At 48.3% G+C, this 19,298-nt stretch overlaps 7 protein-coding genes across 7 annotated transcripts; 1 reads left to right on the top strand and 6 right to left on the bottom strand.

Moving 5' to 3' along the window:
- Positions 1-151: 151 nt before the first annotated feature.
- C8Q71DRAFT_860423 (uncharacterized protein) lies at positions 152-1,225 on the bottom strand (the record flags this gene model as incomplete). The annotated part of the gene is made up of 3 exons (XM_047927799.1): positions 152-694; positions 746-1,009; positions 1,061-1,225. The coding sequence occupies 3 exons, from the start codon at positions 1,223-1,225 to the stop codon at positions 152-154; spliced, it is 972 nt and encodes a 323-aa protein (XP_047775901.1).
- Positions 1,226-1,411: 186 nt separating this feature from the next.
- Positions 1,412-2,522, bottom strand: C8Q71DRAFT_713152 (uncharacterized protein; the record flags this gene model as incomplete). The annotated part of the gene is made up of 3 exons (XM_047920898.1): positions 1,412-1,794; positions 1,847-2,050; positions 2,231-2,522. 3 exons carry the CDS (start codon positions 2,520-2,522, stop codon positions 1,412-1,414), a joined length of 879 nt encoding a protein of 292 aa, XP_047775900.1.
- Positions 2,523-3,180: 658 nt separating this feature from the next.
- On the top strand, positions 3,181-4,027 carry C8Q71DRAFT_725811 (uncharacterized protein; the record flags this gene model as incomplete). Its single annotated transcript, XM_047921719.1, has 4 exons — positions 3,181-3,360; positions 3,415-3,670; positions 3,759-3,803; positions 3,870-4,027. The coding sequence occupies 4 exons, from the start codon at positions 3,181-3,183 to the stop codon at positions 4,025-4,027; spliced, it is 639 nt and encodes a 212-aa protein (XP_047775899.1).
- A 6,489-nt stretch (positions 4,028-10,516) lies between these two features.
- On the bottom strand, positions 10,517-12,228 carry C8Q71DRAFT_725810 (uncharacterized protein; the record flags this gene model as incomplete). The annotated part of the gene is made up of 2 exons (XM_047921718.1): positions 10,517-11,715; positions 11,856-12,228. The coding sequence occupies 2 exons, from the start codon at positions 12,226-12,228 to the stop codon at positions 10,517-10,519; spliced, it is 1,572 nt and encodes a 523-aa protein (XP_047775898.1).
- A 1,669-nt stretch (positions 12,229-13,897) lies between these two features.
- Positions 13,898-14,413, bottom strand: C8Q71DRAFT_674280 (uncharacterized protein; the record flags this gene model as incomplete). The annotated part of the gene is made up of 1 exon (XM_047919692.1): positions 13,898-14,413. A coding segment is annotated over one exon (516 nt), but the record flags the coding sequence as incomplete, so codon positions are not given.
- A 135-nt stretch (positions 14,414-14,548) lies between these two features.
- C8Q71DRAFT_712914 (uncharacterized protein) lies at positions 14,549-15,193 on the bottom strand (the record flags this gene model as incomplete). The annotated part of the gene is made up of 1 exon (XM_047920886.1): positions 14,549-15,193. A coding segment is annotated over one exon (645 nt), but the record flags the coding sequence as incomplete, so codon positions are not given.
- A 1,093-nt stretch (positions 15,194-16,286) lies between these two features.
- C8Q71DRAFT_672765 (uncharacterized protein) lies at positions 16,287-17,444 on the bottom strand (the record flags this gene model as incomplete). Its single annotated transcript, XM_047919682.1, has 1 exon — positions 16,287-17,444. A coding segment is annotated over one exon (1,158 nt), but the record flags the coding sequence as incomplete, so codon positions are not given.
- Positions 17,445-19,298: the final 1,854 nt, after the last annotated feature.

Below are 19,298 nucleotides of genomic sequence, written 5' to 3'. Positions count from 1 at the left end.
ATTACAACGTATTATACATTTGAAGGTTCTGGTGCTAAAAGTCCAAGTTGGCCTCAGCCTCGTCATCACCATCGGTGTCAGTGTCCACGCCCACCGCATCCGAGTCCATATCGCTATCAACATCCTGCTCCTTGCGCCCGCGACCCAACACTCAAAGGTCCTCCGGCACCGCAGGTACAACGATCGCTCCCAGCTCATCAAGAAGCGGTCGGACGGCGCACGTACCAAGGGGCACCCCGAGGTTTCTGACCCTCCAGCTTGCTCGCATGATTTGGCATTGGGCGCGCGACCCCACTGGCCAAGTCCAGGATGTGTCAATGAAGTCGAATTTCATTGAACACATGGGCGCCGCGAAAGCTCTCTGACCAGTGGCGTATGCATGCGCGAAGGATGTTAGGGTCACCATGGACCGCTTGATGACCGGCACGGACTGCAGAGGCAGCGCGAGGCGGAGAGGGAACACGGGGGAGAGAGAGTGCGGTACGAAGGTTTCAGCCGTAGGATCGTAGATGTCGAGGGTAAAGTGAGGATTTTCGGGTGATGGAGCGTACCCAACGGCTCCAATGTACCTGTTCAGTGTGCGCATGGCCTGGTGGAGGAGCGGCTGCTCTGCCCCGTGGCCGTTGATGACGATGGCCTTGCCATTGGGATCAATCTCCCCCAGGAGGGGGATCGACACGGGGCCGTAGCCGTCCTAGGGCCAGAACACGACCCAGATGAGCATCAAAAGTGATACAGTACTCACCTGTATGTACACCAAGCCTTCTACAATCGCGGTGCATCCTTGTGCAGCCGGGCTATCCTCCAGGGACCTATTGAGGAGGGATTGCAGAGACAGCAGCAGGCTCTTGTAGAAGGCTGGCACGGTGGACATGCAGATCCACCCGCCAAACTTCGCTGGTGGGTTGCTGAGCCTCGCCGCCTGCGCACGTGCCTCCCCGAGGGTCTCTATTGAGGGTTGGATTCGACTGCGCTGCACCGGGCAGCCAGTCAAATCATAAGCTAGGCACTTCACACGATCTGAGCGATCAAACAATCCTTGACGGAGGGAGCAACTCACATATTCAAAGATCTGTCCATAACGGCCGCGCTCGAAGCAAACGACAGTGACATGGCGGAGCTTGCCCCACAGCTTGTATATCCCGGACAGCTTCGCAATGTCCTCGTAGCGGGCTGAGCTGACCACCACCAAGATATCGATGAGACGCTTGTCTACGGCAGACATTGAGGCAGCAGCGGAGAGCAGAGGTGTGTTGTGGAGGGTTGAGGGACGCGTGGAGAGTTGAGGGATGCGGATACAGGCTGCTAGGAGCTGTTTGGATGTGTTTGTCCACTCTCCCACCCCAAGCACCGAGTTGGTCCGGAACCTACAATTTGGGCGGAGCGCGCAAACATGAAGATATACAGTACTCTACCAAAGTGTTTGGTATGCATATAAGCCAGTCCAATTATTTACATGGAATTGATTGGCTGTCTCTAACACCGTATTGGAGGACCAGTCATCCGGTACAGTGCCCGATGGTCCATCTGGGAAGCACGGCGCAAGTTGGCATGATTGACGTATTTGAGTTAACGGTATGATTTTTCCTTGCGGAAGTCCCTTCGACGTCAAAGGGGGTTTACTGACGGTATACATCAAATGTGTAGGATCGGGGCTTGATGCAAAACACGAGTACCACTCGACGTACGCGAGAGGACCGCTGGGCCACCACGACGGGGCAGTTTGGCCCCTAAATCGCTCGGACAGAGTCTTTGGGAGGGCAAAAATAATCTTGACCCTTGCAGCCCTGGTACCTATGCCGTAGGTTTAATGGCTCGTCCAATCGAATAAAAATCCATTACTTACCTATCACACCGGTGGACTCTGCGTCACCCTTGTCAAGAACAATAACTGTGTCAAAACGAGCCTTCTGATGCTTTGTGGGATGTGCTGGGATTGCCTTTACGGCGTCCAGCTCTTCTCTTCCATCTGAAAGCTCGATTGGTTTGAATTTGAATTGGTGGTAAATGTCGACCCTTTCAAAAGGGAGGAACGTTTGCGCCAGATCCGCTCAACCGAGACGTAGTTCCGGAGGCTGGATGTTGTTGATAAACTGGACCAACGCAGCGGTGAATCCAGGAGCACCGTGTTTGTCCTGAATTTGACCGACATGCTGGTGAGGGCTGGGTGCGTATTTTGCTATCTTGACAGAGGTACCTGCATCCGCAGCGGGCAAAATTCCACCCGGACATGGGTTCTCCGTGCTTGCCTCCTCCGAGTCTGCATCCGCCGTGTCAACCTCCGCATCCTCCTCCTCCTCCAGCTCCTCCTCAACCTGATGTTCCTTCTGGAACACCTTGTACAACATCATCTTCTCCTGACGCGTAACCCAACGCATCATCTGCGGAAACTCATCGCGATGATTCGTGGCTCGCCAGGCATCTTTAGCGAGGTCAATATGAAGTCTTTCGAACATCTCCGTGTTGTAGTTGTCTGTCCAGCGCACAGTATGATCTCTGCACTGTCTTTCATTGGGACCCATGGACGTGTCCAGTGTGGGAGAGTGTAACGGGCCTAAATGGGGGGTTAGAAAGACCTGCCCGATATGGACTATCTTATCTCACATGTTTGGTTCTGTTTGTCTCATGCCTCGTATGGCGCGCCAGCACGCTTACTATACTCTAGACTACTCATTATCACTGCCTACTTGGATGCACTATCGTAAACTTCTCTAACGAATAGAGATTGGGTACAACGCATTCCACGGTGTGAAATTGAGTCGTTACACCCTTGTAGCTCACTTGTTCGTAGGTATCGAGAATTCGGTGTTGGTTGTACTCAGGACAGCATATCTCTGGCGGCGGGCTTAGGCTGCGCAAGCGTTAAGACGCGCTTGATGGGCCTTCGAGGGGATGGCCATTGGCGGTACAGCCTGTTTGCGTGAATGACATAGTTTACCTTCCATGTACGCAACAAATACGCAATGAATATGTTCTAGTGCACAACACGCAAAGCCGGAGATGAACGGAAGCAACAGAAGCAAGGGTATGTACGTACGGACACGCGGAAGCGGTTCATATGGGCGCTATGTGTGCCCCCAACCCCAAGTCCAAGCCTTCATCGCAACCCAGATCAGTTCAATGGCAACCAGCGATCTGCACGCCGGGATGACCAGCGCTGTCCATGAATGGATATCCAACATGATTGGCTGTATGGGTCGGTTGTTCGATCAGCTCGACATGGTTTACACAAACCAGGAGCGGCTGCTCCAGGGGATCCAGCCCGATGTTAGTGTCGATGCCCGACTGGGCTTTGAACGGGTTTCATTAGGAACCATTGAGACTTTGGTGTCTCAATCGGTGCCATCCGCAACTCGCAAGGTGAGTACGTTTCTTGTCCGTATTGTTGCAACTCAAATTGACACCTTTTGTAAGTTTGCCTCACAATATGGCAGGGGTGCTGCGCCCCGCACGTTTCATATCCTCATCGTCTTGCATGAGAAGAGGTCAAAAATGCGGCCTGAGCCCACGCCCATTACAAGGGATCGCTGGGCGGCATCCATCCACAACCCCCCACACCATTGGGTGCATGGACCACTCGTCACGGCAGGACATCCGTACCATTGCCGTGGTCAACGGCAACGTTGGAAGAAAGGCTCGGAGACCTCCTGCAAGGAGCCGAGTTGTTGCCGTCAGTGGCACTCGACGGCTGCGAAATATACGGCCCAGTTGAAGCCCATATCTTCTTCTTCGGGCCTCACCAATTCCGCCTTATTCAGGCCGGGATGACACTCCATCATCTCAGGGAGGTGTTCATGTATCTGGTAAGTAAAACAGTAATGTAATCAGAAATCGCGTTATGCTGATGAACCTGGAGCCCCTTCGCATAGGGGGCTTAGTAGATCAGGTTGTTGGGGAGTTTGCCCTCCACGTCCAACAACAAATGGACCATGTGTTCACGTTGATGAGGGGGGTAACCTCCCCAGAACCCCTCTGCATCCTGCTGGAAGCTCCCAGGGTCCTGAAACCCCTGGAAGGCTCTTTCTAGGGCCTCCTTAAGGCTGAATTGGGATTCTGTTGCAGTGATGAAGGGCCCACACCATCCTTTGATGCCTTTGTTGAAGCTCATCCTGGAACCTCAGTGATTAGTTATTCATTTTGCCATACTTGGAGCTGCTCACTGATCCCAAGATATGCCAATGGATGTGCCTAGTGAGGATGAGGCCAAGGAGTGTAACCAGAGCTAGACCAATGGTGCCAGGTCAGAGAGCAACTTGAATGAAGAAAAAGACTCACTGTGGCACATCCTCAGTGTGGCATTATTTGGTCCTTGCCTAATATGGTGAAAGTGGGACTCTTCTGAGAACTTTATCATCCAACACAAAGGTAAATCCCATTTATTGTGTGTGTCTCCTCACTCATGGTGTCTTCATCCAGTGACAACACATGGACATAATGGGTACCCTTATACAGTGTGGTGTCATGATCATTGCTCATGTCATGCTGCTCCTGGTAGAGAGGGAATGCCTCTGGCAACTGTAACCTTGTACAATACAAAAGTTTGCAGTGTTACAATCCCTGAGGTACAACTATATTGTTCTTATGACTGGAGGGGATGAAACACCTTACAGTGGTGCCTGATATGGAAAGAGTCCATGTGACTTTTCGAGGCCTAGGTAAGCAGAGATATGATACTAAGAACCTGAAATTTGAAACTCCCAGACAACACAACTTGCACCAACAGATACAAATAAACACTGTGGCTGGCTGCTCTGTCCTGGGGTGAGGGACCATGAGACACCTTCCAGTAGTGCCCAATATGGCAACTGGTGGCTTTTATCATGTGACTTGCTGGCTGGCTGCTGCCAGTGCTGACACTTTGTTGGCTGTCTATAGTATGAATCATAACAAATTATAGTAGACATAGTATACCCATCTGATAGCCCTTTATTCAAACAGTATACAGTAATATTACTGAGCTCTTACAGTGGCTGCTTGGGCCAGAAAGTGCAAAAGAAAAAAATCCACATATGCCTCTGCAGGAGTCAAAGTGCCTGTTAATGTTCAAGATAGTCACTGAATGATCAGGACAGTGTATCCATGTGGTTGAATGACTTTGTACATGTCAGTTGCTTCTGTAATAGGTAAAATATGAGCAATAATAGGCAATTTAACCCCTAATGTGCATGTTGTTGCTTGTGCATAATGTCTATTGCTGACCTGTGTGATTCATGATGACCACCTACATCTGTCTAGTGTTCATTATATTATCAGAGTTTTACACATTTTTACAAGCCTATAACAAGCCCATTTTGCCTGCATCAGCAGTGGTTTCCTCATGGGGCAGGTGGCTTACTCCATATGGCAATGTGCAAGGAAAGCACACATACAGACCTCCTTTGTGGCCCTCTAGCTAAACCCTACATGTATGACACATGCTTGCATGCTGCAGGAGTGTGTGGGCTGCACAGACATTGACTAGCTCCTAACAAAATGCTTCTATAGCACCAGGCTGATGATACAGCAGCAACCACTGTAAATGTATTGAAGGTGTGCCATGAACTACAGCCTTCCTGCTCTATTGCAGTGTTGCAACTCACTATCTCTGTCTTTGATCATATTCAGTAATTTCTCTGAATTATTTTGGGTCCATACAAGCTAGTTTAAGAGAAGTAACAGGCATACATTGCCCACTAAGCGCCCATTAAGCACCTGCGTGCCATTCAGAGTTGTGGCAGCCTCACATTTTGAGGTTGCCACAACTCTGAACAGCAGGAGAGAGATGCCAGGCTGCACTCCTTGGCTGATAAGCCCATTTCCTTGCCTTGTTCAGGTAGGCTGCCGAGGTTTTGGGCTGAGTTTCAATCTCAGCCACAAGGCCGTTAGTGGCATGTTACTATACTGCTATAGGCCGGTAAAAACTGTAAAATCCTCAAAATATCCTGACTGATAGGTCTCATACTATAGAGTCTATTGCTAGTCTTACCTTCTCATGTACTTCAGCACCAAGGGCACAAATCACAAAATAATAAAAAATCACAAATGCCTCTGTTGATGTGGATGTGGTTCTTTGCACATTGAATCTTTGCACATTGAATATCATCTCCAAGAATGCAATGGTACATCCATAAGCACTCAAGCATCTGACACCTGCTATTTGGAGCACCTTTGTGTCCTATGGTGTATATTATGATCTACTTGCTGCTGCCTCTGGTATATACCTTTGTAGATGCAGAGGCACATGCAGGTTTTTTTTGTTGCAGTTTGTGGCTTAACTAGCCACTGTGTGTATCCACTATCCATATTGTATACTCTGTGAATGCAGGGCTGTCAAATGAGCATACTATCACCAGTACAGTGTAGGCCTGTATAGATTTGAGGTTACATTGCTTATTATTATTAAGTGCCCATTAAGTGCCCGTGTCACATGGCCATTTTGGTGTGTCCACAGGTTAAAAATTAGACCTGCAGACATGCCAAAGTGACCCCAGTCCCTGATGTCTCCCACTCCAAATGGGTATTAGTCCCTGACCATTACTCCTACTTTTGGTCAAGGACTGCTATTTTGAGTACTGCTGCTCTTCCATGACCTCAATATGATCTCAAAATACCCAGAATATTCACAATAGTAGGTGTTATATTATAGATGTGATCATGAGTGTTAATTCACCATATGGTTCACTGCTGATGACACCAATTGCACAACAACCAAGCAAAATCCCAAATAAATTTGTTTCATCTCCCACTGATGCACATAGCATGCTCATGGACATTCCATCAAAGTATCCAACTACTATATGGGCCAGATGCATTCACCTGGGTTGAGTTGGTGGTCTGCCGGTTGAAATGAACTCAATATCATTATAAAATCAGGGTATTCAGTATCAATTGTTGTAGTGGTCACTTCAGTCACTTCAACCAATCTACAAAACATCACATAAGCAGCACTGTAGTGGCAATCTCAATGATTGGATTGGGCTGCAAACAAACACACAGTCATATTACTTGCATAGAAGCTGTCATTGTTCTGCTGATAGCTAATCAGTTTTCTGGTATAGTGTGATTTATATCCATACTTTCCTGAGTCAAGAACTTCACGCAGCCCACACTAGTTCTGGATCTCATCATGGGGATACCTCTGTGCAGCATCCAATGAAAAACAAATGATGGTTCACTGACTTCATTACAGGCATTCCAGTGTCTATTCTATCTGTGCTATACCAGGCAAAATAGAGCATACTTGCATGTTGGATCAAAACTATATAGGTACCACCAGAAGATATCTGCACAACTTCTCACTCCATCCAACCTCTGTATATCAAGGGCGTCAACAGAGGGCCAAGATCAAAGGGGGGGAAGGGGAGCTGCTCACAGGCAAGAGTTGAACCATGGGCATCAGAAATGGTGACATAATGATATCAATAACTCAGCATTATTTACTTTATACCACCATGCATGGCATCAGCCACTTTCATGATATTTTGCCATCACTCAATATCATCAGATCTAGTGACACTACTGGCACAGTAGAAGTCACAAAGACCTATTCCTGAAATAAATGTGTTAGGGATGGAGGCTCAATAGCCTCAGAGCTGATAGAAACTGAGGTGGTTACATTATTGAGTGACTGCAGCTTTGAGGGTTTGTGATGTGCATTGTGTATCTGCTTATCTTCCTTTTGTACCATTGAATGAACATTACTGTAGCACTGTCATTATACTAATACTGAGGTATTTAATTACCAATGTTTTAATGCTATAAAGTGCTTAGTACTGTATCTATTATCTGGACTACTGTGTTTCTATTGTATTCTTACTCATTATGACCAAATGGCTCCAGTACTGATACAAGGGCTATTGTATGCTTGGTGAGTGATGCTTATGATCAATCAATTACTGAGTTACAGTAGTTTTGTATCAGTTGTCAAATGAAAGTCTATTGGTTATCAGGCAGTACACCAAAAATGTGTACTTTCACATACTTTGGTAAGACCTTGGTAATCACAGAAATGAAACAGTGTATTAGGATAATTTGGTAACATAGCTTGCCTCATTGTCAATAATGAAGTGTGAGGCTATGTTGTTATTTTCCCCCTAAAATGGACTTGTGAAGTGGTGTCAATAAGTCAATGACAAGTACTTACAATTCTTCAAGTCTCTTTGATTTCCTGAGATCTTCTATGCAGCTCTATTGGCCATGTCCCTTGCTAAAGGTCAAAGGATACCCTCACCTGCTTTTTTGCATCAATTGATTTCTGTATCAAGCCTTGGACTTATTGTTTCTGTGGCATTACTGTGATAAAACTATCTTAGCCTGACCTGGTCAGCAATGCACTTGACACTATCAGGCAGCTCTCCTAGCAGCATTCTGGTACTTGCTATAGTAATCCCCATTTTCTAGCACTGCTGTGAAGCTTGGTCAATGCCATGGACTGTCACAGTCAAGCAAGGCCTTTGAGCTTATGTTGAACTTCTATTATGTGGCTTAAACCATAAACTATGAATAGGCCATTCTCTTGGAGATACCCTCTTAAAACTATTCATCCATAATGAGGTTCATCATTCTCTATTCTGATCTCTATCAATCCAGGCAATGGTTACAGGTCATTATGAGCATAAGGCTATTATTTCAAGTTGAATGGCAGTTCTACAACACTTGTATAACAACAACAATCAAAGTCTCACCCTTTTGGGTATTGGTTGTGAATCTGATATGCCTTGCTTTGGTAAACACATTACCAAGCATAACTGGAGATTTCATGGTTTATCACTGCTTTGGATAGCTAACACAAACCTTTGTTACTGAAGATAATATCCATATTGACTGTATATGAACTCTGTGATCAGCTGTCTACAATTCAACAGAAACATAATAGAATGGAGCTCAAAAATGGTAGGGAAATGGAGGGAAATCAAGGGAACTCCATTTACTGACATCATCACTCATACTGTGTAGCTTCTCTTAGGCACCTGTGCAGACATAAATGGCTACAGAAATCATATACATATTTGAAAGTCATTGATTAGCTGGTGTACAACAATTGAATTATAGCAATCATTGACACTAAGAAATGCAATATAAATCAATCTGCTTGCGTCAGGGTTGCACATGACAAATAATCATTGTAGTCACTACTTGCATAAAAACTGGTATGGTTCTGTTTCAAATTGTAGACAGCTAATCACCGAGTTTATTTCCGAGTTGATATTAATAGCAACCTCGGTAATAGAGATTTGTATTGCGTATACAAAGCAGTAACAAACAGTAAAAACCTCGGTAATCTTTGGCAATTCCATTACTGAGACAGCACAAAGTTGAGCTGTCATGAGGATACCAAATGACAACAAATACTAAAGAGGGTGGGACTTTAGTCAGTGCTGCTAAGTATGCAGTACTGCTCTTCAACTGGGAAGAGTAAGCTAATAATGGGCTTAAGTTGGCAATGAACTGAGATTATTGCTAAGATTTAGAGCTTTTTGAGAATAGAGGATGAAGTCTGAATACAGAGGATTAGTGTTCAGAGGTTGATACCAGGGGAATGGGCTTTTTTGGACTTGAAGTCACACAACAGAAGTTGAATGGAAGTCTGAACAACTGGCTTTGAATGTACAGTGACAATGGCAAGTTACTGAACTGTATGTAGCAGTGCAAGGTGTATGCTCAGGAGGGGCTCACTAAGGCAATTCCCAGCACACAGCTATGAGGTTTGCTTGTTAGTGTCAAGTGAGTTGCTAGTTAGGCTAACCATTTGATTCATAGTAATTCCACTGAGACGTGCTAGTATGGAATGAGCTGACACAAAGATCTACTGATGTTGGTAACAAAGTACAGTATGAGATGATGACTAAGCACCTTCTCTTACTGAACCCAACTCCTGAAGTCAGTCAATGAGTTACTTAAACCTTACTAGTAGCACAAGGTCTGTACCAGGTAAGGTTTCACAGCCGCAGGTCTTAGAGCACATTGGCAAGAACTCAGCAAGAGTGGTTGAGTGGCTAGTATGGCTCACTTAGCACCTGGGGCAAAGTAAGTCTTTGAGGGGCACACAGGGTGAGTTTCAGTGAAGAGTACAGTCATTAACCCACCGGTGGGTCAGTATCGTCTGATGGGCCACCTTCCCAATCCGGCGACGCCACACCACATTAGGCAATTGACGCTCCACGCAATCTGGCCGCACGCGCAGTCGGACGACCTTGGTTCATTGCGGACACCTGGACCTCACAATTGTAGGATGTTGATACAGTACGAAGTAGCATACAATATATACAGAATAACAATACAATCTATTCATATTTTTTTTGGTGGAGTGTTGCGCCTGTGGGCGCCAGGTGTGGCGGTCGAGACGTCGACCCCAGTGACCCCGCTAGTGTTCGAGGGATTGGAACCTCGAGATTTATGTACTTTTAGCATAGTTGGCATGAGTTAAGCATATCTTATATTTTCCTGTGTATTTCACCGTTGAGGAAATGCATTTACGCACTGAGTGTGGGGCTCGTTACTTGAGTGCAGTCGTTTGGGCATACCATCATTGCACCTACTAATCTCCGGTATGCCCCCATAGCCCCCTTGACCGTTTACGCTCTATACCCACTAAAACCTCAACATGACCTTTCGCCCAATCATATGGTAGGTATGCTTCATTTCGTAGCACCCCTCTCCATGTCTGTTTGACTATCTCTGGTCTTATCGCCTTCTTTCCGTATTTCGTTGTGTTCGTCATGTTACAATCTATAGCTAGTCTGTCGTTTATCGCTTGTAGCCATCTGTTTGTGATCTCGTCTTCTGAGTGTCGGCGGTCTCCTTCTGCTTGTATGACCTGTTCGTTCCGGAGTTTCCATATTAGGTACACTGATTCTGAGATTACGGTGCGGTGTAATCTTGCTTCTCCCTTGAGTATCTTCCCCTTCTTTGTCTTGAACTCTGTGCTTCCGCATCCTAGTATTCCGCCTAGTAGCGGTTTATTCCATGTCTTCTGCTTCATCTTCCATAGCTTCCCTGCAAGTTCCCATATTATCTCTTGTCCGGGAGCTTCACAGTCGGTGAGTATGTGATCGATTGACTCTTCTACTCCACAGATCTTACACTCATGTCTCTCCTGTAGTTCGTCCGAGTAGCTTGGTCGCAGCCAGTTCGACCCTACCATGTACACATCATGCGTGGACATCCATAGAAAGTATCTTATCTCTCTTTGTAAGTCCTTGTTTCGCATGCCCTTCCACGCTTGCGCTTCTGACAGCGGTTTTTTATAGTATACTTGCACATAGTCTGTGATCTTGATCATGTTCGTCTCCGTTCTGCGTCGCTGCTGGTATGTGTTCATCTTGCGTTCCCTTATACCTCTGTATGCTACCTTCTGTGTTAGCGTCGCGAGTTTCGCTCTGGTTAGCGATAGTTCAGACGGTATGCTCAGGTCTATTTTGTCTGCTTGTCGCTTCTTGGCGCCCTTCCCTGCGAGTGCGTCTGCTCTTTCATTCCTCCTGTGTCCATTGTGACCTCTTACCCATTTTAGTCGTGTTAGGTGTGGTCTTGCGCGGAGCGCTGCGATCATTGCGCGTATCAACGGTGCATTCGCCTTTCCAATGTATCCGTTATCTTCGTGTTCTACTCTGTACTTTGTTGCTTCTGTGATTACATGGTTGGAGTCGCTCTCGACGTCCAGCTTCCTGTTGTATGGGGTTTTCTTTCCTGCCACCGTTGACGCAGTTAGTTCTGCTGTTTGGTTTGTTTGTCTGATATCTGTTGGCAGCCGTAGAGCGAAGTTTAGGTCGCTTCATTCTTGACGAAGCCTCCTGCGCCCGCCTGCATTTCCTTGTCCTTGTTCTGGATACATGACCCGTCTGTTGCGAATGTGATAGCGGTTCTCGGTGTTGGCTCACTTATAGGTTTGTATGTCTCGTTGGAGGTGTCTCCTGTTGTGAATATTCTGAATACATCGGCCATTGTTCCTTTCGTTGTTAGTCTGTGATCGAACATCTCCCATTGGCCTTCATCTTGTTTCTTCTTTCGGTTGGGTCTCTGCATGGCTATCTGCTGGTTGTTGTCTTCCCTCTCATTGTCATCATTGCCGCCATCTGAGCCGTCCTCTCTTGTCTGTTCTTCATTGTCATGATCTGACATTTCATCTCTTAGGTCGTCCTGGTTCTCTTTGCTTTCCTCCTCATTGTCGTCATCTATCTCTGTCTTGCGTCTGTTCTCTTCGTCTTCCGGTTTTGCCATCTGTGGATTCCACTTCTCCGGTAGTAGACCCATGATGGTATGTGCCTTCTTTATGCATGTGCTCGGGTTCAGGCAATGTGTCATCAATCTTATGTCCTCGCAGTCGTTGCAGGGACATCTTCTATGGTGTTCATGTTCGTTGTTTGTATGTATGTCCGCGATCGCCTCCATGTCTCCTACCGATGTGACGTTGTGGTTCTCTCTTAGACATTTACTGACTCTTCCGTTATGTAGGCGTATTATCTTAGGGTCGGCTTCACCGTGTAGCCATATCAGCATCTCTTGTATTATGTCTCTTGAGAAGGCTAGCCCTTCTCTACGTATCCCGTATGTATTGGCCGTCTTGATCATTCTCTGTAGCCTCTTTGGTAGTGCTGACCGTTTGGTTCTCCATGATTGTAGGAACATGTTCACTCGCAGTTCATCCGGTGTGCTTCTTTCCGCTTCCGGTATCGTGTTTGCAATTATTGCATCCACAATATGTGCCCATAGTGGATGTTCGTCATTGAGTTTCAGGTATTCTTTCATCCAGATTAGCTCTATTGCTTCATTTCGTGCTTCTAGATCTAATACACCCCGTCCTCCTACTTCTATTGGAGCTCTCAGTGTTTCTGCCCTCACTGGGCTCTGTGTTTTCTCTGCCCATAGGAACGTGCGTATTCTTCTCTGAAGCCGCTTCTCGATGTGTGCTGGCATGCCTTGCACTTGGGTTCGATATTGTGTGATCCCTCCTATGCACATTTGAATGATGTGTTTCCTGCCTTCCATTGTCGGGTGTCGTTTCTCCCATCAGTTCAGCGTCTTGTCTATCTTTTCTAATGTTGGTGTCCATACAGATGTTTGATCAATTCTGTTCCCATACCGCGCACCTAGGATTTGCGTTGCTTTGCCTTCATTTGCGATGTGCATGTAGTCAGGTATTTGTTTGTTCCCCTCATTGATACGTCTGGTCCGTATGACATCTCTTCTGTACTCTTCTTGTCCCACTGGTATGATCTCTGTCTTTTCTTTGTTGAACTTCGCTCCTGACGCTATGCACCATGTGTCTAGGTGTCCTAGGAGGTCTGTGATCTTGTCGTCTTTCGACAGGTAAGTTGTCGTGTTGTCTGCGAACAGCGTTGCGATCAAGTGTTCGGCTACTCCAGGTACTCTGAAGCCGATGAGGGTTGAATCTCGTAGTGATGCAGCAAGCGGTTCGATCGCTAGGTCAAAGAGCAGACAGGATAGGGGGTCGCCCTGTCTTACTCCTCAGGTCACTCTGTACGCGCTGCTCATGAATCCATTAATCATTACCTTGGTTTCCGCAATTTCATACAGTGTTCTGACTGATCGGATGAATCGTTCCGGTATGTTGAACCTTTCTAGTGTCTTCCATAAGTAGTCGTGGGTGATCTCATTGTAGGCCTTCTCCTGGTCTAAGGCGACTATCACTCTGTCCCTGAGTTGGTCCTCTGACAGCCTGAGGTCGGCCATGGCCGCATATTCCATCACCATGTGGGTGAGTTGCGTCTGTTCTGAGATTTGTCTTCCCAGTATGAATCCAGCCTGTGTTTTATGGATGATTGTTGGCGCTGCATTTGCCAGCTTCAGGGTTAGTGCTTTCATGTATAGTTTGTAGTCGGTATTCAGCAGTGTTATAGGTCTATAGTTTGCGATGTCGGTTCAATCTGGTTTGATCTTTCTTTTTGAAGATCGGGCACATCCATCCTTTGGCAAAGTTTGTGCTCGGGTCTACCCCGTTCTTCTGTATGTCATTAAAAGCTGCTTTGAGTATCTTGATGATGTCAAAGGCGTCCTCATTCTTGTCGTCTTTCTCTTTCTCACATTGTTTGTAGATGTCGGCCCAGAACTCGTATGTAAGTCCGTTTATTCCTGCGGCACTGTCTTTCTTCGAGTGTTTGAGTGCCTCTTTAATCTCGTCTTCCGTGATCGGTTGTTCTAGCTCTTCGCGTTGTTCCTCTGTAGGCTTTGCGGTTATGTGGCTCAGTACCTCTTTGGTGCATTGTTCTCTCTTTGCCGTGTCAGGTTCTATCCCCGCGCTTTGTAGGTTGTTGTGGTAGTCCTTTGCTAGCTCTGTCATCTTCTCCGAGTTTTTCTCGTATGCTATGCTGTTGTTGTAGGTCTGTTTTCTTAGCATGCTTATTATATCTCTAGGTTTGGTCTCTTTCCCAAGCCGGCACCAGCCTTTACATATTGTCTCTCCCTCAATCCTGTTCTTAATCTTAACATCTGTCCGGACATAGTTGTGTCTTTGTTTCTCTGTGAGGTCGCTCACTTTGCGTTTGCGTTCTTCTTCTGGTGTGTCGCTCTTATTGATCGCTTCTTCTAGGGCTTTCTTTGTTGCTTCTATGTTTCATATGAGGGTGGGTATTTTTGCCCGTTGTCGTTCAATCGCTTTGTCTCTCACGTCGCTCTTAAAGCTGTGTAGGATGCGTTGCGGGTTCTCATCTGCAAATCTCCAGCCGCCAAGTTCAATCAGTTCTGTCATTGCTTGTTTCCCCCGTTCTCTGATGTACTCCTGTATGACTTCGTCTTTGATTATGTATGACAGTACTAGTAGTAGGTCTGGTTTTGGTATACGTCTGTTGCAGGGTGATTCATAGTAGGCTTTGATGTCTTCCCATAGGTATTCATTGTCTGTTGGGTCGTTTGGTGCGTATATTCCAAGTATGTTTCCCATTGTGTCGTTCTTCATGCTTATCTGGACTTGCAAGGCTCTGCCCGCTTTAACGATGTGCGTCTTTACGTTTGTCGTCTGTATGACGTCTTTGTTCAAGACTATTGCGACACCGCCTTTCCCCGTTGGGTTAACTTCATCGGCGGAGCTGTGTATGCTCAGGCGTTGTCCGAAGACCGTCTCAATCATTGCTCGTCTTGTGTCGTCCATGTGAGTTTCTTGTACTACTAGGACCACGATTCTCTTCTCTCTCATCAGCTGGTTCACGTGCATCCATTTGTTCTCTTGGCTTAGCGGGTTCTCTCTGCCAAAGCCTCTAAGGTTGAGATGCTATTGTTATAGCAGTGCGGTGTCTGTTCCGCTTCTTCCGTCTCTTTCTTCTTCTTGGTTCACCTTCATTTGTACGGTTGTCTTCTCCTTGTTCAGGCATGTGATCATCGTTCTGTTGACTGCTGTTCGGGGTAGCATTTCTGGCTTGCGAGCGGCGCTCTTCTCGTTCGCGCTCGCGTTGTCGTTGCCTTTGTCTTTGGTTCCGGTTTAGCTCAGGTCTCATCTCATTGTCTGGATCTTCGTTTTCCTTGTTGGGGGTGCTCCCGTTCTCGTTTGGGGTCTCTCCTGTCGGTGCGTGTTGGGACAGGGGTTCTCCTGCATTGTCGACATTCTGTCGATTGAGCATGTTCTGTGCTTCTCTGGCTCTTTGCACAGAGAGGGTGGGACTATCTCTGTCTCGGTCTGAGTGACTTAGAGCATCCGCTCCAGAGTCATCATGTCGTACGATGATGCTTTCGTGTCGTGCACCGTCATGGTGTTGGGGTCGTCGTTGTTCCTCGTCTGCCTCAGTGTGGTCGGGTTCTCGACTCTCTGATCAGACTCCCAACGGACATCTCCCGGGGGTCCACCTTCCATGACCCCGTCCCCATCCCGGGTGGGCCGGCCGGTGGTTGAGCTCGGCCCGCCTCTGGGGTCGGGGACTGCGCGCTTACCTGTACCACCTGTACCGATTTGTTCTTGCCGTTGCTGGGGTTGTTCTCTTCTTGTTGATGTGTTCGTAGCGTGTTTGGGTGGCCCTTCGTCAGACTTGCCAGGCCTCGCGAAGTTGCTGTTTAGGCTGCCGGGGTTAGTTTCTGCAGGTTCGGGATGCTCTGGACTTTTTGAGCCCGGTACATGGTCCAGGGCATCTCGATTGTTTGTATGAGATGGCGAGGCGTCCCGCAGAGTAGCCTGCCTGCCCGTTGGGGTTGTTTTCGTAGTGGGATGTTTGGTTCAGTTCTCAGGCCATCCCTATCTAGACACTTCACGTGTTATTATCAAGGTCATATACTACTGTCGTAGAGAGAGCGTTGTTCCTATGTACAGTGTGTGTTTGTGATCTGCGTGGGTACTACCTCTTCCGTCACCCGCGTCCTCTAGCTCTCCCTCCGTGGTTGCCTCCGCGACTGCCTCCACGACCTCCTCTGCGGCCTCTGCCTCGGCTCGTGCCTCCTCGAGTGTTGGTGCTGACCTGTTCCTCAGCTTCTCTCGCCCTCTTGACTCGGTGTTCCAGCCGTTCCGCCCCGTCGTACTTCGGGCCGTACCAGCCCTCTGTCTGGTGGAAGGGGCAGTCCCAGGTAGGGTGAGTGTCAGCCTTACAGAGCTGGCAGTCCACTCCGATGTTGATCTCGAGTTGGTTGAGGCCGATCCAGTACTTGCCTCTTCGGATGAGGCGGAGGTACGTTTGATGGTCGTTGTGGTCAGTCGTGATGGGTCTCCCTCGGAGCTGAGCTATGGGCGCAGGGTTTCCCTGGGCATCGCGGTTATTGAAGATCGTGACCGTGAAGGTGCTTGTTGCGCGTACGACTCGCTGCGGCGCGGAGCCTGGGATCCCGTGTTTCGCCATGACTGCGTCGACGTGCTGGCAGAACTTCGCGTTCTTCCAGAGCGCGACTTTGACCTTTTCGAGGATCGCGCCGGTCGCGTTGGGCGTCACGCTGTCGCCGCCAAAATTGCAGATGGCCCATGAGCAGACGGTGGGATCTATCGGAATGACGCTGAAGGTTAGGTCTGGGGTGATAGCGAAGGTCTGTTGGTGCAGGAGGTACTCGCGGAGCCTCTGAGATCCCCTGGCTAGGAACAGCGGCCAGGGTTTCCCGAAGCGATCCTTCGCATCCTTCCCTGGGGCTTGGACGGGTACAGTGACAGACAGGTCATCCATGTCCGGGTTTGCTTCCTCGTCCTCGTCCTCTTCTCTCATCTTGCCCTCCTCGAGGGGCCCAAAGGGCTGCCGCCGGAAGCAGAGCTGCTTCAAGAAGTCGGTGATGTCTTTCTTGACGTAGGGGTGGGCTAAGAAGTACGCATTGCCCGTCCCATACGGGAGGATGGCGCAGTAGTCGTCCACACTGGGCTCGATTTGCGACCACTGCTCCGGGTGGAGGTTGCCTACGAGGACCTCGTGGGAGATGACGATCTTGGGGAAGCTCGCATCGGTGTAGGCAACCCCAGAGGTCGGTTCACCGAGTAGGAGGGTGCCCTGTCGGGATCGCTGCTCATGTGGGTTTTTGTGGGTCGCTGTCGGCGGGGCGAGTGGGTCCGGCCACTGGAAGGGAGCCATGGGGGCACTGGCTGCGCGCTGCGGCAGGTTACGAAGTTCGCGCGGGTTGAAGACGACGTCCTTGTCATGCTCGGCTGTGTGCTCGCGGTCGGGTTCCGTAGCTACCTGGGTACTCATTCGTCCAGACACAGTTCTGTAGCGTTTGGCCGCTCGGTCGAGCACGCTCGGCGTCAACGGTTGGGGAGAGAGTGGCTGCGACAGGTTGGCTAGGGCTCCAATGGTGGGGTGCGAGCGGTGGGTCAGGGAGGCCGACGTCAGTTTTTAGCGGGCTTACATCGTGTTGTCCGCGTTTTTTGCCAGGTGTCTTCTGGCGAGGTTGCATTCATCTCAGCGTGTTGCGGCTATGTCGGGTTTATGGCTCGGTTGTCTTTGCCGTCGCTACATTGCTTCATGTGCGTGTTGTTTGTGGAGCTCGGTGCGTTCCAGGCGTGTATCATCCTTTGCCTTGCCATTACCTTGTCTTGTTCGCACGGTCTCTGCGCCTTTCGGCTCTGATGTGTCCTCTGCTTACGTGTCTCTGGCATACATGTCACAGGCGTCAGCCCGGGGTCGTCGCCATTGGTGTCAGTGCCCATTCCGCTGTCCAGGTAGGGTTGGAGGTTGTTTAGGTTGTCATTGAGAGCTCTGGGTGTGTTCTATGTTGCCCCTCAAGGGTGCAAGCGTTGGCTTTCTGTTTCTGTTTTTACACGAGGTTTCTACTTTAGTAGGATCTGTCTTTCCTCGTCGTTTGGGCGACGTTGCGCTCCTTGGGTTCTGCACTAGACCCAGTCTTCCCTCTGCTACGATAGACAGAACGGGACAGCTGTTGGCTTCCTTGCTTTGCAAGTACTAGTCCCTTGGGCCACGTAGAGGCCAGCCGCTGGACACCGTCATGGTGGTCCTTGTCCCGAGAGCAATCTATTCATATTCATCCGCGTCCAAACTTGAAGACTGGTTGTCAGAACGAGTCAGCCAGAGTGCCGCTGAGCTGTCTCGTGTAGCCAAGAATACTGAGGAACAGCAATGTTGACCATAGCTGCATGTCCGCGAGGCAGACATAAAGGTGAGAGTCAATAGTCGCGCCGAGCGCCTGTGCTGTTGTACCCTTGGGTGGGGTGACAACCAGAGTGCTACCGCTCTGTAAGGCCTATTTTACTGTCTCATAGTGAGGCCGATGTTTAGATATGATTTTCTCTGGAATAAAGTACACAATAAACTCCATACATCCGTTGAGCTGAGGTCCAGTCGAACAGTGCATCCTGCACGCGCGCGGCCAGATTGTGTGGAGTGTCAGTTGCCTAATGCGGTGTGGCGTTGCCGGATTGGGAAGGTGGCCCATCAGACAATACTAACCCACCGGTGGGTTAATGACTGTAGATGATAGAGCAATGATGTCCTTGACCATGCTCAGGAACGGCCTTTTATGCCATTACCAAGGACACAGCCAATGGAGCTACATGGAAGAAATTAGACAATCAAGGAGTCATAGAATTGTATAGTACATGTCCTTGACTCATTTACACTGCTTACCAAGGCAGTTCTAGGCAAACAATAGGATCATAACCTTACACCTCATTGTTTCCAACAAGCCCAGCTATGTTACCAAATCATCCTAGTACACCCACAGTACAACCACTGTTTCAGGACTGTGATTCCCAAGGCATTATTGAGGCATGCAAGAGTCTGCATTGTTGGTGTACAGCCTAAGGATAGCACAGCCATTCCTTTGTATACCAATACAAAACCATTATAACTCAGTAATTGATTGGTAATAACCATCATTTACTGAGCATACAATAGCTCATGTATCAGTACTGAAGCACACTAGAAACTCGGTAATAGTCCATTTAGTAGATACAA

The sequence above is a fragment of the Rhodofomes roseus genome (genome assembly GCF_022264815.1).
Source record: "Rhodofomes roseus strain CIRM-BRFM 1785 chromosome Unknown C8Q71scaffold_19, whole genome shotgun sequence".
Lineage (NCBI taxonomy): Eukaryota > Fungi > Basidiomycota > Agaricomycetes > Polyporales > Fomitopsidaceae > Rhodofomes > Rhodofomes roseus.
The sequence above is the reverse complement of the archived record's forward strand: the minus strand, read 5'-3'. Positions and strand labels throughout refer to the sequence as shown.